A 21,496-nucleotide genomic window follows, 5' to 3' on the forward strand; every position below is an offset into this window, starting at 1 on the left:
GCGGCTTTGTATACCGGTGGGGTTTGACTACGTACTCGTTTGTCAAGACGGCTCGACGTAACGCTGGTACCGCCTCGACCCACGCACCCCTGCTAGTGCGTAATTGTAGATGTTGTCTTGAAGTGAAACTGCGCCTTGTTCTTATTTCTTGCTTCGCCGATTATTCTTGGATCACAGCTCGTTGTCACGGGATAGAGGAAAGAGCCCGAGTCTCTACGCGCGTCTGCACCGTGTTAAGTCTGAACCGAGACTGCGCGTGTGCACCGTGTCAAGTCTGAACCGCGACTGCCTCGAGACTCGCCCGCGCCGAGCTTAAGTACTCCACGAGTATACCGCGACGAGAGCTACGCTTATATACATTTGCGCCGGTATACCGCGTCGAGAGCTGTGACCCTTTTATTCGGCGAAGTATTCTATTTATTTATTTAATATATTTACATTCATAACTGAACCATATTTCTCACTTAAATCTGTATACATAATTTGTCTAACTTATAACTCTTAACAGTCGCACTTAATTTCTATTTATAGAGTTACAATTTCCAAACCTAACTTATAATATATTTATATTTCTATTTATGAGTCGCCAACAGGAGTATACATTCATACATTCACATAAAACAGTTACAAACAGTCACAGTTAACAATTATTATCTACTTATACAAAAAAAACTTAAATTAGTAAGATGCATTGATCCTAATAATATATTCAGATGTTCTACACTCTGTAAATCCAACTACCACGAATAAGTTATGTTTCTGTTTAATATTAGGTCCTTACAATTGGCGTTTTGTCGTACTGCCCACTTTCTCCTAAACTCCTCTTTGGTTAGTTTAGATTTATATGTATTATTAGATTCCAAATTTAATTGTTTTTAATGTCTAATTTATCCACAGTATTCCCCTTTCTCCAAAAAAATACCATTTATTTCTAAATTTGGATAACTTTGTTGAAACCGCCTTTAAAGATTTTAAGGATTCCCGTCTGAATATTAGTTTTATGATGGCAAAAATGCAAAGAAAGCAATGGTACATACTTCGTGTAATTAAATATTTTCAGTTTAAAAAAAACGCCTCCCATACAAAACGCCAATTTCATATGTAAGGTCTTAATACATATATAAATGACGAGTCTTTCTATTAGTAAAATAAATTTTAAAATTATTTACGTGATCCACAGATATTACTATCGTATTAATAATTTCAAAAGATTTTGAAAAGTTATTTGATACTTTCTTGTCAAAATGTTACGTTATATGATTTTTGGTTTGTTCAATTATTAGTTCCTTAACAGCAGTAGTGATGTGTTTTATTGAATAAGTCGGTTACTTAAAGGGAATTATTGATACTAATTACACTGTTCTTGTCAATTTACTTTCTTACAGCATTTTATTACATAAATTATTGACTTATATAGCTGTAGACCAATGTAAAAATACCCTTAATGGCAAAGTAAATTGTTGGTTAAGTGACTTTTCATCTTGTCAATTATTTTATTTTGTATGCACGAACTCATAATAAACCAGAGCACTAATTATAATGAAAATACTTCTTGTAACTCATAATTTTTAATTAGCCCAAGATTATGATTATATTTAATATAATAACATGTTCATAAATGCCGACACAGCGAATGCTCTCATTTGTTAACGCATAACTGTACGCTTATCCTAATAAGGCTTGCGTACAATAAAACCTTAACAGATTTAATTGATATTATTAAGTTTTCGTTCTCACCTGACACCTGTATAGGAATATAATATTAACTCTTATTAACTAAGTGTTAACGGCGCGTATCCCGTGTATAGGTTGCAATGGTGTTTGGTGAGATTTTTGTCACGAAGTCAGGCAGAAGTAACGAATCATCATTTTTTTCTTCGCAGTCGGGATGTGGGTGAAAAGAAATGCGGCTCGTTAGTCGAAAAATTGTTGGATTACTTAATGTTCCTGGTTGTTACAATTATTTTTCTCATTATGATGAAATACTTGAAGTGTGTTGTGCATGAAAATTTAGTTTTTATGAATGTGTATTTACATCTAATTAAAATCATATACTTTTTTTGCTCATAGTAAAATGACAAACAAATATTGAATATCATTTGTTATATTCAGTATACAAAATCTTTGAGTTTATGCATATTCATACGATATTAATGAAATGTCAATGGTAAAAAAGGGGATATTTTGATCTCGGAAGACAAGACAGAAAGTATTTAAAAAGTTTGTTGATTTACATTGAAACAAAACTTTCAATGTGAATCAACAAACTTTTTCTTCAAAAAAATGTCATTAAGAAATAGCAAGATAAACTTCAAAAAATTGTCATTAAGAAACTGCAACATAAAATCTATCATTAATCTAACGTAAGTAATTAAAAAAAATTGATGTGCTTAAAAGTCGTTTCCAGAAATGCATGTCTCATGCATATATACTGCATGAGTTTTTCCGTGAAATTAATGAGCAGATATACAAACGCACATTTACTAAACCTATCACCCGTGGAAGTCTAATTCCCTAAAAAAATTTCCCATTCAAACAACATTAATACAAGCCAAACTACTAACCTCGTTTTTGAAGGAAACATGTCTTGCTTATTGCAAAGTTTTCCAATCGAGCCCCTTAGGCACGCTCATGCTGAGCCAGGAAGTCATTGGAGCTCTCATTCTTTTAAAGTTTTATTTCCATACATAGTGAATACGAAAAGAAATGTTGCTTGTTAGTGCGAGTAATGGGCAAATTATTAAGTGTACAGTCGCAAGAGAATTGCCTTAAAGATTCCATTCCTTGCTTAGCGTTGAATGAGTTTCGTACGTGTTCTCGAATAGCTATCTAAATATGGGGTTAAAATTTGCGATCAGTATTCTTGTAATTACTAACGGCGTAAAAGCGATCGGACTTAATTAACCCTGCTCGAACACAAAACTAGCTACTGTGGAAAGGTGTGAAATAATTGCATTAAAATAGTCGGTGCTTATATAGTCATTAAAATTCGAAATTTAGTGTTGTTTTAGTATTACACTTAACTTTAACTGCGCTGTTATATTGCGTAGAATCCCGCTACTGAAGACAAAGGATTATTTTGAATTATTCCATATTCAATGCTAAAATTTTACGAATTTTTAATGTTCAATCTAAACGTGACAATCGTGTGGAATCGGAATGGTTAAAATTGAAAAAAAAAAGAGTGTGTTCTTATGTATGTATGTGTTAGAAGTTATACTTCTTTAGCGTATGGGAAAAAATAACTATAATGCAGTAGTGATTAACGATAAATTTAAAAAAGATAAAATTAATCAAAAAGATTTTATTTAAATAAATAAATTATTAGTAAATTCTATCACCGGCGTAGGTATATGAAATTGATTTAAAAACACCAAAATAATATTTATTTATTCATACTGTTTAATTGTACTGTTACGAAACACGTGCTCTAAAAATAAAAATACTAGAATATACAACTTGAACATAGTTATCGATTTTTATGCCCCTAGACCTAACTTTATGATGTCGAATTTAGGTGTTAGTTTTTTTACACAATGTTTGTAAGGAGCTGCAACCATTAGACCATGTTCCATGTGACATCTTGAGTAATAAATAATAATAAAATAAATTAAAAACTAAGATTTGTCCTCAAAGTCTAATCACAAATTAATTTGTGTTTATCTTTTTAACAATGTCATAATGTCAGAGTCAAAAATAATTTATTCATATAGATAACACAATGTACACTTAGGAACATCAAAAAAATAAATACATTAAATTTTACTTTTTACTTTAAGAGAAGAACTGGCAATAAACTCTCTGTCACTCTTTTTAATGGGACTAAATCGGACTCGTGATTCACCTTCGTTTACCATGATCTACCATGTGTTTGCGTTTTGTTCTCACTATAACGAAAGTGATATTTTTCCATGCCTGTGGCTGATAGAGGCTAAGCGTGTGTTTTTATTACAATGTTTCCGTGACATGTGGAGCAAGGAGATGGTTACATCCCATTATTTTGTAGTTTCTTTTTTAACTCAATGTTTCATAGCAGTTCGCCCTGTCCATTCTACACTCTTGATTTGAGAACTGACAGTAAATTAAAACTTTGACGCGTTTCATACTTTTGCTCTGCAAGAGTTTCCTAAATAAAAACTTTTTTAAATATCATACCTATAACACGATTTATCTACAAAAGTAGCCTGTTCATGTTGAAATAGATAGATATTTTTCCATTTGATGCACTGAACTTATGGTATTTATAAATTAGTTACCATTTATGATTTGCACAAAAATCACTTTTCCATTCGAATGTACAATCAAAATCATTGCGATTTTAACGAGTAAACATATCGCCCTAATTGAGATTACACCTTTAACCAAAAAATTATGTCGTTACAGCTTAAAATGGCGCTGATTTATTGAGATGTTTCCTCCGGAGACAGATGGAAAGTGGAGCACGAGTTTTTGCTCTATATTTAATTTATTTTCAATATATTTATTTAAATTAAATTTCTTTAAGACGCATATTACATTGTCTACTTGACACGATGTTTTAGGAAGGCTTAACAGGTAACGAGGTAAGTTAAAAAAAAATAAAAAAAAATTGTGAGATATATAAAGTCCTTGGACACGATGGCAGTAGAGTAAAAATTTAAAAAAAAAACGTGGTAAGTTTATTTGAACTTAATAAAATGAAACACATGGGTACTTATCACATTACTTATCACACTTATAATTTTATTAATAATTAAAAATATGTAATTTTTTAAGTAGCGAGCAGTGTAATGCACTTGCGAGCCTTGTGACAATATCCATAAGCGACGTTCGCGCAACATTAAGTAAAAAGCACAGAAAGCTGAAATATGTACCATAGTGGTTTCCGTCTTCTTCAGACATTTTTCTCACATAAAAAGAACGCCTTACGATTGTATTCCTAATGATGTTAACTAAACACAACTACAAAAAATTCTCACAACGTAGTTTCAATATTGGGTATCTATTGAATTATTAATAATTGTTTTTCGGAAGCCCACAGTAGTTGACAGTAGTGTAACAATTTTCGACCATTTTTCGTCAAGCCATGATGAACCTTATATCCTAGGCGTGTCTATTCTAATTTAATTCAATATTTGCCTACGTGTCTTTCTACGTAAATATTACTTCTGTATTCATGGAATAAACACTAATACTTGGAAATTAGTGTGAGTTCATAACTGATATAATTTTGTAAATTATAAAAATATTGTAAGAAATTAGTAATAGTAATTATTAAAGGCTTATAAAATTAAATATGGGCATAGTTTAATGACTGCGGTATGACTCAAAATCACATTTTTCTCTTGCCAAAAAAAATATTATTATCTCTCTATATATATAAAATTCTTGTGTCACAATCTTAGTTCCCATACTCCTCAGTAACGACTCAACCTATTATTATGAAATTTACTATGCATATTCAGTAGGCTAAGAATCGGCTACTATCTAACTTTCAAACGCCTAAGCGATAACAGGTGTCCATACCAATAATAATTATATTTTTAATTATTAGGCAATTTTTTATTTTTGTGTGTTATATATTTTATACATACATATTTAGGTTACGCCAAAGATCGCGTGTACATAAATACACTAACATTCTTTCTACAACACCATGCAATTATTTTGTTTTAATATAGTAGTTTCATTTATAATAATGGTCTTCTCATATCATTACCAAATATCAATGTATACATAATATTGTAAAACTTTTTTAAAAGTGTAAGTATGGAGTTTCTTAACCTTTCTTATTCATATGAAGTAACTTCATAGGAGATTTCTACCTTTTATAAGGGGCAACTAGTATTTTTTTTAAATAGTTTTAGCATGTAATCTTGACTTTGAAAAGTGTCTGTTTAATAGGTGTATAGTAAATGATTTGACTTTAACTTCACACGGGAATACGTCGATTTACCAATAAAACTGTGTTTAAAGGTTATTTAAGGGATAAATAAAAGAAAGCATTTCTTTGCTGATTTATAATGAGCATTCAACTATGATATTGACATGAGCAATACAAAAATGTATAAAAGTATAAAATCTCCAACAAAATGAAAAACAAACAACGAAACATTAACACAAATCAAACCAAAACACAATCTAATTATAAATTACAAAATAAGAATTATTCTAGTACAATCCTAACTAATATGACTCAATTAACTGGCCTTAAAACTAAAATAAATACTTAAGATTCCAAATATAATAATGTTACGATAACCTGCTGTTTGGTAAATATTTCTAAACAATTTTAAATGTTGCGTTTTTTCAATATAATATTCGACTATATCATATCGTTTTTTTTAAACTTACAAGGCTTTCTATTGCAAGGGTTAAGAGATCATAATTTTTGTCACCAGTTTATATAAGTTTATATATTTTAATAAAAAAAATTATTTGTCAACAAAGCGTGATAAGAAGAAAATAACTAAATAGTATAAGACAAGATAATACACTGATTATTTCTGGTAGTCATTATTTTCTCAAATATTTTATAACAGAATATATTGTACTAATAGACAAATAATAGCTGATGAGAAATAATTTTTGAGCTTTTTCGTCACAAACATATCAAAAAGAAAAGGTACAAATTTTAACTCACATATTTGTGGAAACCACGTCAATCTCTCCATAATGGCAACCATTTTAAACGAAAAGAAGAAAATACTGCAAGCAACTCTAGCAACTTGATGCAACTTAAAATAGATACCAAATAGCTTGTCTAATAACATAGAAGTCATATTTACATTAATTTTAACCTTCAACGAACTGGCCACAAATCCCATTAACTAAATTGGTAAAACATATATATACACTGGCATATAACACTGGCACGAATATCAGTTTTAAAAACTAAAGTTTAAATATATTAAAATTTTAGGAAACAGTAGTTTTCTTTCTCAAAAGCTAGTTTGAAAAAATAGTTTTTACTATAGTCGAAATTCTTAAAAACTCTAAAAGAAACTTGAGCATTAACGAAATCGTTAGAAAAAGGATTTAAAAGAAGAAGTGAAAATAAAAGCAACGCAGCCAACTTTTTCGAAAAAAAACCTTTATTATTTTACTCTTAAACACACATTAAAAGTCAATACGACTTACATTAAAACATGGCATTCGATATCACTACCTCATTGTTTCTTCAACTATTATCTAAATAAAATAAAAATAATTAAAATTTAAATACTCTACAAAGAAGGAATGTCCGGATTCTTAAATACTGTATGGCAGAGTAATTTCTTAATTAATTTATACAGATCTAAGGTATTTACATTTAAATCAACGTGTCTGGAATGATTAAATCAACATTACCCTGTCATTGGCACTTCTTCCGTCCGTCCTAGACTTAAGTCCAGGGGATTTTTCATGATATCTTTGCTACTGTCTGAGTTCAAGTCAATACTAAGCTCAGGCTCGGAATCGCTAGCGTCATTAAACAATACAGCGGTAGACTTGATTGATAGATCGATAGGTTGATCTTGCTCCACAGCTATCCCAGCGACGGCAGGGGAATGTAGTAGTAGGTCACCTCCATTGCGACCTTGCCAACTCATTGCTGGAATTTGTCGCATTTGTGGCATTGGAGATGGCATGAAGGCGACACTACGAGGAGTAAAACTAGGCGTCGGAGTCATCTGATGAGATAACCCAAAGGGAGCCATGGACGGCTTTTTCCTTTTTACATCTTTATTTTGATGTCTAATAGCGTGTAAACGAATGTCCTTATCACTGCTTGGCGATGACGCAGATCGGAATATACTTAAACCACTAGTGCTTCTAGAACTGTTATCATCTTCTGGATCAGCTGACGATGCACCGGAGTCAGACGGCGAGACGCTCTGCCGGGTTACGTCGTCAGTAAATGACTTCTCGGAATTTTTATAATATTCAGCTAAAGCCGCCGCCGGCAAAAGATTTGTTGGGAGGAACGAAGGATTTATTGACGTGTTAAATGAAGGCGGTGATTTATTTGTCTGTAATTGTTGTATATGCTGCTGTTGCTGTTCCTGCAAGAGGCAATGTATTTTGAACCAGTTCGACCTCCTTCCGTACCTCGATCCAGATTTAGACATTCCAACGAGCAGGCATTTTCGTAACCTGCACGCTTTGCAAGCTGTCCTGTTCTTCTTATTGATGACGCATTCACCATTGTTCTTGCATTCGGATATCGAGGACAGGTTGTTGTATGTCCGCCCGAAGAACGACTGTAACAAGAGAAATTCGAAATTTAAAACATGTGAATCAAATATTCGATTTTCGTAAAAAAACGTCTGCATTAATTTCGTGTAAAATATCGACTTCCGTAGCGGGCATAAGAAGTAGTAATTTATATGTCGTACAGTTAAAGTCGCATGTGAGCTCATTCGATTCGACCCATGCTCGAAATTAAAAACTACATTTTTCAAAAAGTCATCATAAACAGTCGCTCGCGGTGAATGTGGGTCATATCGACCGACGTATCTCACGCTTAATATTGCAGATGTACTCTCGTGTCCTGTTGCGTACATAAATTATGGGTGTAATTCGTGGATTTTTGGATTTGGAAGTTGTCATGCTGAGAGCGGCCTCGGTTCTTTTACTCAATTAAAACCGTACAGAGGATAAATTATGTGATTGTGCTACAGTTTCGTTCGCCAATTTCGATTTTCAGTAAATAAAGATCTGTCACATTATTTTAGATTGGAACAACTGGCCGTTTTAAGGATTCGGAATGAAACTTAATACAAAGAGATAATGAAATGGAAACTGATTAAAATTTTGGCAAATAAACTTAATTATGGTCGGTATAATTTTAAGATAAAAAAGAAACAATATGACAGGGATCGGTATGCCGATGTAATATTTAAATATGTATTAATGGTACAAGTTACGGTTTACCATCCAATTGTTTAAAAGTATGTACTTTATGGAATGGTATTAAATTACACCTACTCTAGTATCGTTTGATAGATTTTATGTAAAACACGAATTTAAATAAACAGATAAAAACTTGATTTTTATGTCTATAGTTATTATTTATATAAATACATAATATTGCAATATGCACGAACCTAAATTTGCAAGTAAATTCTGCACTTGCAGCGAACTTATAAAAAGTTATGTAAAAATTCAGATTAGAACGCATTAAAACATACTAAATTATGTTTAAAACGTTTCATAAATAAACCTGAATATAATGAAGTATTCTAGTTATAGTTGAAAGGCCTAAGTCCGACTTTTCGCGAACATTGCATGAGTCAAAAGATGAGAAATTTAAGATAGCCTCTTCGTTATGGGTGAGGATATCGCATTTTAGATACTACGCTCTAATTGAGCATCGTACGTGCCTCGGATCTGCACTGTAATTGTACTAGGGTATTTTTATTGTTGGTCATATTCTAGAGATTAATTGGTTATGATATTTCTGCTAAGTGGACTGTCCTGGTTTTAAGTAGTATGTTTTATTGTTGGATGAAATTGAGAAGATTTTTGCAAGAGAATATTTTTACGATAGTAAATAATTACTGCTCATAAGAGGTTTATTGTTTATAAGTAAATACGCGACGTAAATATAAGATAGAGAAGTGTAAAAGTACAGGAAAAAGTAGAAGTCATATTCATTGAAATATTGGGATTAAAATAAAGTGAAATTGGTGGACATAGATCTGGCCAGTTCTTCTCGACCATTCTAAGTTCTTTGTTTAGAGAACTGGAAGTAATCATTAAAAAAAAGTAATTCATAAGTAATTTGTATTTTTATTGACATATGAGTCAAAAACAATTTCAGATTTTATAATCTAGCTTTTTATAAAAACACTATATGTATAGCCTCAGAAGACAGGAAGCCTCAGCTCGGAATGAACTGGATCTGTGACCACGTTTGAAAGTCAAAAACAATTATTTAAATCCGTTGTCAATTTGAAGCGATCAACTCATTTCCTACTGCCATTTGCAGAAAATCATATCATTTGTGATTTATTTCGCACGAATATGAATAATGTAAACATATCAATGTCTCATTATAGAGGCAGCTAATACAAAACCTATAATAAAGCCACTGTAAAATGCATCTTATGTAGCATGAATTTAAATTCAAAGTTCAATATATTTGATCACAAGTCTTAGATAAATTGCGCCATACAATTATACACTCTATGATTATATCCATAAATACAAAATTGGTTATATTGTAAGCATTCGTGTTTGAACCTAACTGAAAGAGCTGTCAATACAATCTTTATCTTAGATCATATCTAAGCTTAGGGTGACTTGAACGGTATAATGTTTTTAGATTCTTAGCATTTTATACATATTTTGCGTTGTGTAAAATCGTTACTATAATGATATATTATAGGTCGATTCGAGTCATCGAGTTAGACTTTAATGAGGCAAGGATTACAGTGTTAATAAAAATTTGTTTATTCATTATAAACAATGCATTATGATTTGTTTAATTTGACAACCCTTTTAGGTAAACAATACCCGTGTGTGTTCCCAGATCTTCCATAACAAACTTAATAGTAATTTCCATAACATTTTTTTAAATTTGTTTTTAATTACAGTAACGCGTGGGAGTAACAACTGTATGTGCATCTCTTTATCTCCTGTATCTCTTTTTTTAATACAATGATCATATTTTAACTTAGAAAATTTATGCTGGAATGTTACTGTACAACCAGGCACAGAACACTTTCATACTTTCGATTAAATGTCTACTTCGAAAGATTAATAGAGTGATTCTCTCTGCCTAAAATGTGGCGAGGGGGTCGATGGCGTCATACTCGTAAACGGGTGCTATTGTGCAGTAGCCTTACTTATTTCAACTATGGTTTTTGCGTATTGTTCCCACTAGAATCTAAGTGCTCTTATTATGGTGAAATAAGATAGACCTCCTGCTGATTGAGGACAAATATTTATTTTTAATTTGTTACTTAAGATGAGTTTATTGCCAGTTCTTCTCTTCCGATTCCCTTGATTTATATTTCTTAATTGACGTTCATAAGTGTAAATTGTCTTACATGTATGAATAATTGATTTTTGCATTTGATTTGATTTGAATGGGAGTTAGAAAATTTGTTGTATTTTCATATTATCTGTTTACTTAGGTTTATTAGTTTATTATAAAGCGATAAATTTACATTATAATAGGCCATAGCTATAAGCTCGTGGTGACTTCTCAGTGCCCAGATGTCTTGTAACAATCATTAGGCAGATATCTTGATCGTGCAAACAAGCCGTGTTACAACGGACGCCACTTAGCTTCGTAGATTTATTACTGTACTATCAGCAAACGCATCTGTATTACACTTTAAAATTTTATATAAAATAAGTTAATATATGTTGATTGAACCATTCAATAATATCAAAAATTTAAGTCATTGTCAAATGACTCGTTAAAAGGTGTACCAATATAAACGGGGTATTTTTTATTTTTATAATTAAGACTCCATATAATTTCAGTGATTTCAATAATACTACAAATTACTAGTAGCGTAAAGATTAAGCTAATTTAAAATCTGTTAGACGTCCATATCTTGCCTATTATGCTGAAGTTACCTGCTTCGTAAACATCAAACATCTTCGATTTTATCGAAAGCTTTGCTATAAGATATCGTGCCATACACTGTTACATATAAAACCAATAATTTTATAAAAAATTAATAGATTATAGAATTTATCAAATGAAAAAAAAATTCAACTCAAAACGCAAAAACAACTTTTTGTTTACGCCGTGTGGTTTGTATATAACCACAGTAAATATAGATTGAATTCATCATTTTTAACTCTTAATAGTGATACCATGATTGAGTTTTTATATTGCGCGATTCAATTGAACCATCACTACGCATATTAAGACAATATTGAAAATGCATACTAAATGTCAGTATCGCTATTGTAAGGAAGAAAATACTTTGATCAAAACGCCTTTAATGATTTCTTAATTCATTGTATATCTGTCTAAATTCGTAATTAAATTTATTTTCAAGCAATAGATATAATAAATAACGATAAGAATAAATAACGCAATATATATTAATCAAACAGTCCCACCTGAGCTCTAAACACCCTAAGGATTAACAGCGAGATTCCACCAAAAAAACACCTGTTCATAAAACGCAGTGAAAAGCATATTATAGTATGATGAAATAACTGTCAACATTTTTTCATTTTCCAAATAGTGCGTGCCGTAGGTGTGGGTTCTCACGACCCACAAAACCTCAATTCTTTTTATACAAAGTTATTTTCTAACGCATTATTTATTGCGGACAGGTCATGGAATATTTAATGTATTGCCTATATACAAACGTTAATTAAAACGTAAGATTGTTAATTGATTGTAATTATTATTTCAATGATTTACGCGATCTACTTTTTATATAGTTTTAATTACCTAATGTAAGTATTGATAGCGGCTTCAGCGTGCGACTCTCTGAGATCGTAGGTTTTATCCCCGACTGTGCACCAATGAACTTTCTGTCTATGTGCTAAACATTCGCTTGAACGGCACAGGAGGCTGATCACCTACTTGCCTATTAGATTGATAAATGATAATGGGACAAACACAGAAATCTAAGGTTGTAAGAAAGCTGTAGTACTACTTTTTTTATAGCGTTTGGGTGGCTTTTGCCTGTGTACTTGGTTTTTGACAGTTTTAAGAGAAAATACACAAATTTGCGACTATATAATGATTTAATTATAACCAGTGCAATTATATATTATTTATCTGCATGATCATTAACATAGACATGCATAAAAGTGTAAATGTATGCTAGTGTATGGCGTTTGTAGTTGCTAAATGTAATAGGAGTATGTGGTTTTTGTATTAAGGTTTCAACCACATCTGGGTCAGAGACGTAAAACAAGTCGTAATAACTACGTGTCGTAGATCGTTTAAAAGCCATTTTTATATCAGAAACTCATAGCGTATATGAGGTAAACCTCTGAAAAATAAATATTATATTTTTTAATAAAAAGAAAACTTTACGTTTTTCTCTAATATTGGTCTGATGTCAATTTCAGTCCACCTAGTAGTAGGCTTCACCAGTGCAGGGCGTACTCGAGTAATGAATTAATTAAAGAGGCGTAGAGCTAATGAACTTATAAAATTTGAAGTGAAATAAGTCCGTATTGACATTACTGATATCCTATATTTCCTTTTACAGTTCGTCGAATTCATATTGAGCAAATAAAATGTGTTATTGTACTTGAATACAGATTCAATATTACAACATATGCTAATTTTCAGAAATTACGTAAAAGCAAACACGCGATCACTTATGTCAAGTGGCTGTACCAATAAAATCAATTGGCAAGTTGGCGTGTTCGGAGTTCAATGTAAATAATTTCTTTTTCTGACTTATTCAAGGGGATTTTGATATTTTAAATGTAGGTTGATTTTATTTACTTTTCATATCACTGGGATAATATTAACCCAGTGGTATTAAAAGACTACATATGTATGTATTTATAATGAGGTTATTGTGTTATTAAGGAGTGCTAGTAATCCTGCTTCGAATCCCGACTGAACAAAAATGATTATATTATGTTGATACGTAAATTATAATTGCTTTAACGATAAAGAAAACTATTTTAAAGGAATCAGCATGCCTAAGAATCGAAATAGTGAGCAAAGACGTCAATCACAAAATTACAATTTTTAAAAAGCCGGCGACCCACTCGCGAGTATCTGACGTTGTCTATGAGCGGTGGTATTACATAACATAAGTTGAGAGTCCTGTCCGTTTCCCTTCCTCCTTGTTCTATATTTAAAATAATCTACTCTAGAGCAAATCTGATATATAGAGTTTATGTAACTTTGTTTTTTACATATATTACATATAAAAAATATATTATAATCAAAACACCAAAAATACTATGGGTTCCAACTTATAAACGTAATTTATTCAGAGTCGTGCGCGTAAAACATTTTTGGTGTTAAGATGCGCCTACGCACTTGACCTATGTGATCTATGTTAATCTCAGGTGTGTGCGTGATCTACATTCACTTTTGGGTGCTATGTTCATAAAAAGATGACTGACAATTCACTGGGGTATAAAGGACATTTATCAACTATCTTGTCAAAACTCTAACATACATCCATCAGAAGTTCATGTCAGAGTTGTTTGTCAAAAGGTAAGGTCGAGGCCTGGTATACCAGTTGGACTCTCACCCCTGATATCGAAGGTTGGAATCCGTCCACCAATTGAATTATCCGTCCGCTCTTACGCGCAGTAGAAGTTGCTCTGAGGAAAATGTCGCGAGGAACCCGGCACGTCTTTGACTGAGCTCTCTCTCTCTCTCTGGCCTCCTATTTGACTATTAAAAATGGGCCAGAAATCTGAGAGATCAGAGGCTATAGCGCTACTGTTTAAAATTATTTATTTACTTAGGATGAATGTCATATAGAATGGTTATGAAGAAATGGCCAAGCTTTTAAAAACTTGCAACACGTTCCTCATCATGTAAAAGAACTTAATTATTGTATTAAAAAAAATTACAAAACCTGCCATATTTTAAATATCAGATAGGATTAACACTTCACACAGAAAAATTTCTCGTAAAAAATTAAATTGAGTTATTTCTTGTAATACTGTTAGTAGTTCACACTTTTTAAAGTTTTTTCCTTATTTCTCAACAATGATATCACGTTTCTGTGAAATTGCGTTATGTGACACATATCTAGATCAAATTGTGAAGAAAACCCACTGACGCAGTATTGTTTCTAGGTATTAATAACGTTTTTAATACTATAGAACTAGTTTTGTCAATTGGGATTATACGTTTATGAATCAAATACGATTATGTTATAAAAATACGTTTTATATCATGTACCTAATGTCAAGATATAAGCACCTCTGTTTACCCCAAACACAAGATGGCTTGCAAATGTGTCACCGTGCTGATTGTTAAAGAATCAAAAAATTCAATGGCGTTAAACCGTTTTAGACTGGACTGTATTTGTCAATCTAATAGAAAAGTTGTATTCTATACGCCGGCGCCGTCTTGTTTGGTTTTAAGGCAAGATGGTTTTCTCATGATGTTTTCCTTCACCATTCGAATGTTACATGCGAACATAGACATAATGTCGGAGCATAGCTGGGATTTGTACCTACGACCTCAGCAACACAGAGTTTACCCGATATTCAATAAGTTCTTAGATTCGGAAAAGATTTCATTCAAATTAAAGTTTATTTGATAATTTCGAGTTTAAAATATGATTTACAACACAATACAAGATGTGGGTCACAGTTACGCGGTTGTAAATTGACCGTTGCATGTAAATATCGCAATAAAATGTAAAAAACTGACTGTTTATGACACGTATTTATATTAATGAGTCATTAATTACGTCAGTGTTCGGTATCATGTTGATCGTGGTTGTAATTACATCATTCTTATATTTATTATGATCATGACGCTATAGAATAATTATAAAAGATGTCAAAATTTCCCAAAGATACATTCCGGCAATTTTTAAATGTAATTTAAAAGGAAGCTTTCTGAGCTTTTCACATTACTAGAACATATCAATTGAACTCAAAATTTTTGGTTATGTCAAACAATTATTGGTTTTGAATCTAATTACTCCAAATTAGAATTAATATTATTTTTATATAATAGGAGGGCGAACGAGCCTGCGAGACGCCCAAAAAGACAGTCTTCGCAGCCCATAGACACCCATATTTTAGTGGGTGCGTTGCCGGCCTTTAAACTTATTTCCAAAGATACAGACATTTTGGAAATACCTTCAATTAAAGCAAATTATTCATGATTATTTTAACAATTAATCAATATAATATTCAAGTAAGTATGATCTAAGATTACCTTCTAAAGTTTAGATTTAAAGCTTAAACTATAACATTTTAAATGTTTTTTATCCAAGCGGAAGAACGTCGAACAGTATAAATAGTCGTAAATATAATGACGGCGGCTAAAGCATACGATTTGACAATAAAGCCAAGAAAAGCTAGGCGTGGGTGCTTGGATGGTCTTATGCAAAACAGAAAATATTCATATAAATTAAGTTAAAATAAAAATGAAATTTTGACCTAATGGCTCCCCGAAGTCGTAGATTCGATCCCCGGCAGTGCACCATTAGAAATTCATGTACATGTGCGCATTTAACTAAGACCCAGGCCTATCCATTTCCATTGGCCATTGATTTTTTTATAACCAATGTTTACTTATTTAATTCTTAGTAAAAATTATATTAGTACGATACAGTTATATTTAGAATTGATATATCTTATATACGCAATGACAAAGGCAAAAAATTATTTATTCATAGGCTTACTAATGAACGTCAGACATAGAAAGGTTCGGAAGAATTGGCAAAAAAAAATAACAAAACCGAACCTGTCTTATTTTAAATATTTTTTACTGTATGTGTAAAAAAATTGATAATTTTTTTACACATACAGTTTTTTTTTGGACAAATTATACAATTTTGTCAATGTTTTACAAAAGTTGCAATGCAAATGCAAATGCGATGGTAGCCGTTGCATAAAACCATCCATAGGCATAAGAATTTGTCGTGTGTCAGTGAAATGTCCCGTTCGCGGCTAACATCAAATTCTGTTAATTAATTCAGCTCCTTCATGCCTGTTGAGTTTATATTTATTCACTTTTTATCTGCGCACACGTTGATTTAGCGTTTTCTAGTTTTAAGACACGAGCGATAGCGATAAAATAAGTATTGTGTTCAATTATTGTTTTTATTGTATTTAGCACTCCTGTGATATTTTTATATATAATCGAGCCTACGGCCAGAAGGCTAACCTGATAATAAGTAATACCAGATGGAACGGAAGTGCGTTGCATGCCTTTTAAAAATTGCTCTTTTCTAAGACCCTAAGTCGTATTGGTTCGGAAATTTAGTTGGCAACTGCCTACACATTGTGCTTGGTGCGCTCCAAAAATCGCCTTAAGCGTCGCGCAGTTGTCGAGAGACGGACATCGAGGTGATGGTATTTTGCAGCCTGCTTTGGCGTTCGATGATGAAACTCGGCTACAGTAACAATATTTTTATTATTCGATATTCAAAAATAAATTATTGATCATATTTGAATTCCAAAGCATCGCTGGAGCTAAATAAAAACGAATAAAACTTGAACCAAAAATTTCGTAACTCGAAAGCATTCTTTATTGTTTAGGTCATCGTACGTATTGTACCTTTGATTGTGAAGATTTACTGTCTCCGAGGTGTGGTGATAAATTTATTAGCTTTTATCACGTAATGGACGGAGATATTTTAGCCGGCAAGTGTTTCGGGCGACATTTAGATATAATATCGGTGAAGCTCTCAGTTGTATAAATGATTTGAGTTTTACTTACAGTTAGAAGTAAGCGGCTTCTAATTATTTTTTTACTAGCGGTTCCGCTTTGGTACTCGCAGTCAATTTTATCATAGTTAGATACACTTTTTGAATTTGTGAGTGTTCTAAGCTGATAGAGGATGGAAATTATACATTTTCATAACAACGTCATCAGAACAACTTTGTGATCTCAAATTTAGGTTTTTATAGTTGAATTCGTGATAGCCTCACGCATATACATTTATGGTTGCTTCAGAAAGGGCAAAAACAATAATATAAAAATACAACTTTTAGATATAACTAGAGAACCCGATATTCGTTCTGTCAAAAAGATATAGTCGGTTAAAAAAGTCTCCTGTCACCCTGATAGAGTGGTGTGTGAGGTTTAGCTTAGGTGAACAAAGTATCTTCTATCTTCTGCTTTAAATCGTTTAAATAATAATAACAAGATTATGGTACAAAAATGTGTAAGCTGATACGAATGGCGCGAAAATGTGTCTTTAAAATTTTACAAATAAATAAATGCACATTGTGTTATTCTATTTTGAAAAACAAATCTAAAGTTTATGTATTAGTTATTATAACTTGATTTTTAAACTATAAGTGCACAATTTTGAGCTTATACGAGTATCGCAAGAAAAGCATCATGTTTGACATATATCGGTCCAGAGAAAAAAAGCCTCAATAATCACAGATTAAACATGTTTCTGAGAACAAATAAAATGGACCACCATTAAAAATCTAATTCACCGTTTCACAATTAAGAAATCGACACACAAGAATGTGTGTTCGTTAACATCCTTCTAATTATTATAACGTGCCGTGGTTTATCTTAGTGCATCGGCCATTATGGAACCTGATTACAGATGGGTGATGTCTGCCTTTCCATTTGATTAGAATCTATTTTATTTCCTATGTTTCTTAGTTGACCTGTAGCCCGGTTAACTAAGACATTGTGAGGTTTAAAGGTTTTAACGAGTGGACTGTTTTGTATATTGTATTTAATTGTTAGTTTATAAAGCTATTCTAGTGGCTTAAGTGTTTGCGAGTGTGAAACTGCATTATTTACATAATATTTCTGTGTGCTTTGGAATCATTATGGTGATCGTTATATCATTATATATATTTTACATCGTTGTAAATAGAAAAACATTCTTTGGCGTTACAGGATAAAATAAAAAAAAATGTGCGTTTGTAGAAAAAACGATATTAACAATAGAAGAAAGGTATTTAATACATTGAAAGTTTTACTATAATGCACTATATAAAAAGCTTGAATGTTGACTATAGCTAACTTCAGAGTGTCGGTTTATTGTGACGGTGTGCGCGCGCTTCGTAAAAATTTAATCTCATCATTTTTCCCTAACGCGCCGAAAGACGTATAACTTCAAAATCATCATAAGACATGTTTGTTACTATTGAGAAGCAGTCACACACTCAACCTGGGCTTTAGAAACAAATTCAAAATATCTGATGGTCTTGTGTACCAAAATTGGTGGAGAGTATCATGCCAGTTCTCTTTGTTCTGTTTAACGAACTTTGTTCGAGAACTGTCAAAGTAGAGTCATATAGTGCAAAAGTTACACGACTTAATAATTTTTTGGACATATTTGCGAAAACCTATTTAGGTATATTTATTTATTCTTTGAATTAATTTTTTAATATTATATAATATAAAACACTATACTAATTTTTAATATAATATAAAACACTATACTAATAATCACACATTTGTCAAGACCTAATGCATGTAGTGCTTACGTAATTAAATACGCATTAGGAAACAAAATATTAAATTATTCGAATCATATAGAAACAATAACTCTTTACGACTGGCGTGTGGTCCGTAAAATTATCGAGAGCTTTCAACGGCAAACGTAGCCGGGCGTTGGCCCGAATTAAGATTGATGAATGTCACCGGTAGAGCTCTAAATTTTTGTTGGCAATTTAATAATCCGTATCTCGAAAGTTTCGAGTTAAAAAATGATTTTCCTCCTTTTTAAAATGAGTCGTTGTTTAAGAAGTTATTGGTAAATTTCCAAATATATTCTATGGCGAGGGTGGTAGAATATTTTTATTTCTTAATATATATATATTATTTATTTCTTAATATATGGACAGACACGAGGCTTATAGCCAAGTTTGGTTTTCAGCGAAACACCACTATGTGGGTACAGCCGCCCACTGAAGTGTTTCCGAATCAAATTAACATAGGCTTCTTCGAGGAAAGACCGTGCCAATACTGAAAAGGCCGGCAACGCATCTGCGTGTCCTCTGACAATGTGTCCATGTGCCAATGTACAAATTAACATCAGATGAGCCCTCCTGTATTTGCCCCTTGTTATATAAAATAAAAAAAACAATTATACTTTAGGCACATAAATCGAATGCTTCAATAAATAGAGATAACAGAAATGTATTTGTTTTTTTATTTAAGTAATCACAAATTTATCTACGATTGTGTTACATTTAAACTTGGTTTAAGCTAAACATAACTCAACGTTATCTTCACCTAAGTGTGAGGTCAGCTTAGATTAGCATTTAGAGGATTCATTTAACTGGAAATCGTGTGATTCGATTACAGAATGAAGTTAAGCTTTCAACTAGACTAAAGAGGTTAAACCTTTTCGATAACTGCATTTATTCTCAGGAAACGGATAACATAGCACATCTATGTAAATTAAAAAAATGCTAAATATGTTGATAACAGGAATCCAAACTCCGAGGAAGATTTTCACGGAGAGAAAAAAAAAAGTTTTATTCAATATTTAGGTTTAAATTAAAAAAAGAAACTTGTTCTTTTGTTCCTTTGCGTGTCCGTTTCCTTGGTGGCAAAGGCCAATCGTCTCCATTCTGGCCTTTGTATGCCCACTCTACCCCAATAGCAATGTATATTCTTGTTTATTATTGTAGTTACCAAAAAGGTAGGTTAAGTACAAAAATCGTATAAAGACGAAATGAAATAAACTATTATTTCACGAATTTTTATTTGCTTTTCACCTATAGGTAGAGTGATTCATGCGGAGTTTTCTCATTACTAAGTCATAAGGTCATTTTATAGGATTTATTAAATAATTGTAACCCGAATTGGAGCTAATTTAAAATTACCCGTACAAAATGTATATTTATAATTACTTTTATTATATTACAATACAAGAATTGTTAAGCCTGTAATCAACTAATTATGATAAAAAATTACGTATATTAAAAATTATCCCTTCGTAATGATAATAAGTAGCTGTCAAAAACACCATACAATTAGTTTTCAATCTAAAATCAATCACATCTGAACCGATGATATTGTATCGTTTTACTATGATTTAAGTTACTGGAGGATGCGAAAAATAGTTATACTAATTTGTATTTATTTCGTAACCATGCAGTTAACACAAATGATACGTAAAAACAATTATACTATAAATATAGCCAAAGATGGAGTACATAATGTATATAAAAAGGTTAAAACATTTAGAAAAGTAAGTAGTATACGTTTGGCTATGTTGTGTGAAAGAGAGTGTGAGGATGATGCAGGTGATTTTGGGCTAATGTTAAATGCGCACATAGAGAGATAGTCCATTATTGGAACCAGAACCAACACCGGGAATCGAATCTATGAAGAGTCAAACGCTAAAGCCACTAGGCTATTATTGCTCTTTTACTATACATTAAACTTGTATAACTTATTAATAATTAACTCGGAAATAAGTTGCCAAGTTTTATATTATTCTATCAATTGTACCACACACAACTAGCGATAACTCGGTAGTAATTGTTTCCACCTTATAAAATATAAGACATTTATTATAATACCATCTTGTCAGTCTGTCTATTGAAATTCGAGCGTATCGTATCGGTAATCGACTATCATTACAGTTATAAAAACGATTCCGCTGTAGAAAAAAAACCCTAATTAATTACTGATTTCACTATACATCGTAGTTTCCGTCTATAAATAAAAGGTACAAAGATAGAAAAGTATAGCCTTATAACTTTTTAAAACAGAAAACTTATTTAAAAGATGCTGCAGCCTTCAGATTTCTAGAGCGTTTAGCTGTTACTAGATTATTAAAGTGAATAAAATTTATTACAAAAATAAATGTATTATCACTTGAAAGTAATGTTCAAATTATGGATTTAGATAATTCAATTAATATTCTGTCATTGAGAATGTCCATGGGCGGCG

At 31.8% G+C, this 21,496-nt stretch overlaps 1 protein-coding gene across 1 annotated transcript in view; it reads right to left on the reverse strand.

The window, feature by feature from the left end:
- Nucleotides 1–5,995: 5,995 nt before the first annotated feature.
- Nucleotides 5,996–21,496, reverse strand: part of LOC110995399 (protein embryonic gonad-like) — an 85,813-nt gene continuing 70,312 nt past the window's right edge. The window contains exon 3 of the mRNA XM_022262556.2: nt 5,996–8,222. Within this exon, the coding sequence (XP_022118248.2) occupies nt 7,326–8,222 (897 nt within the window). The 3' untranslated portion in view covers nt 5,996–7,325. The remainder of the gene's footprint in view (nt 8,223–21,496) is intronic.

The sequence above is a fragment of the Pieris rapae genome, chromosome 4 (assembly GCF_905147795.1).
Source record: "Pieris rapae chromosome 4, ilPieRapa1.1, whole genome shotgun sequence".
NCBI lineage: Eukaryota > Metazoa > Arthropoda > Insecta > Lepidoptera > Pieridae > Pieris > Pieris rapae.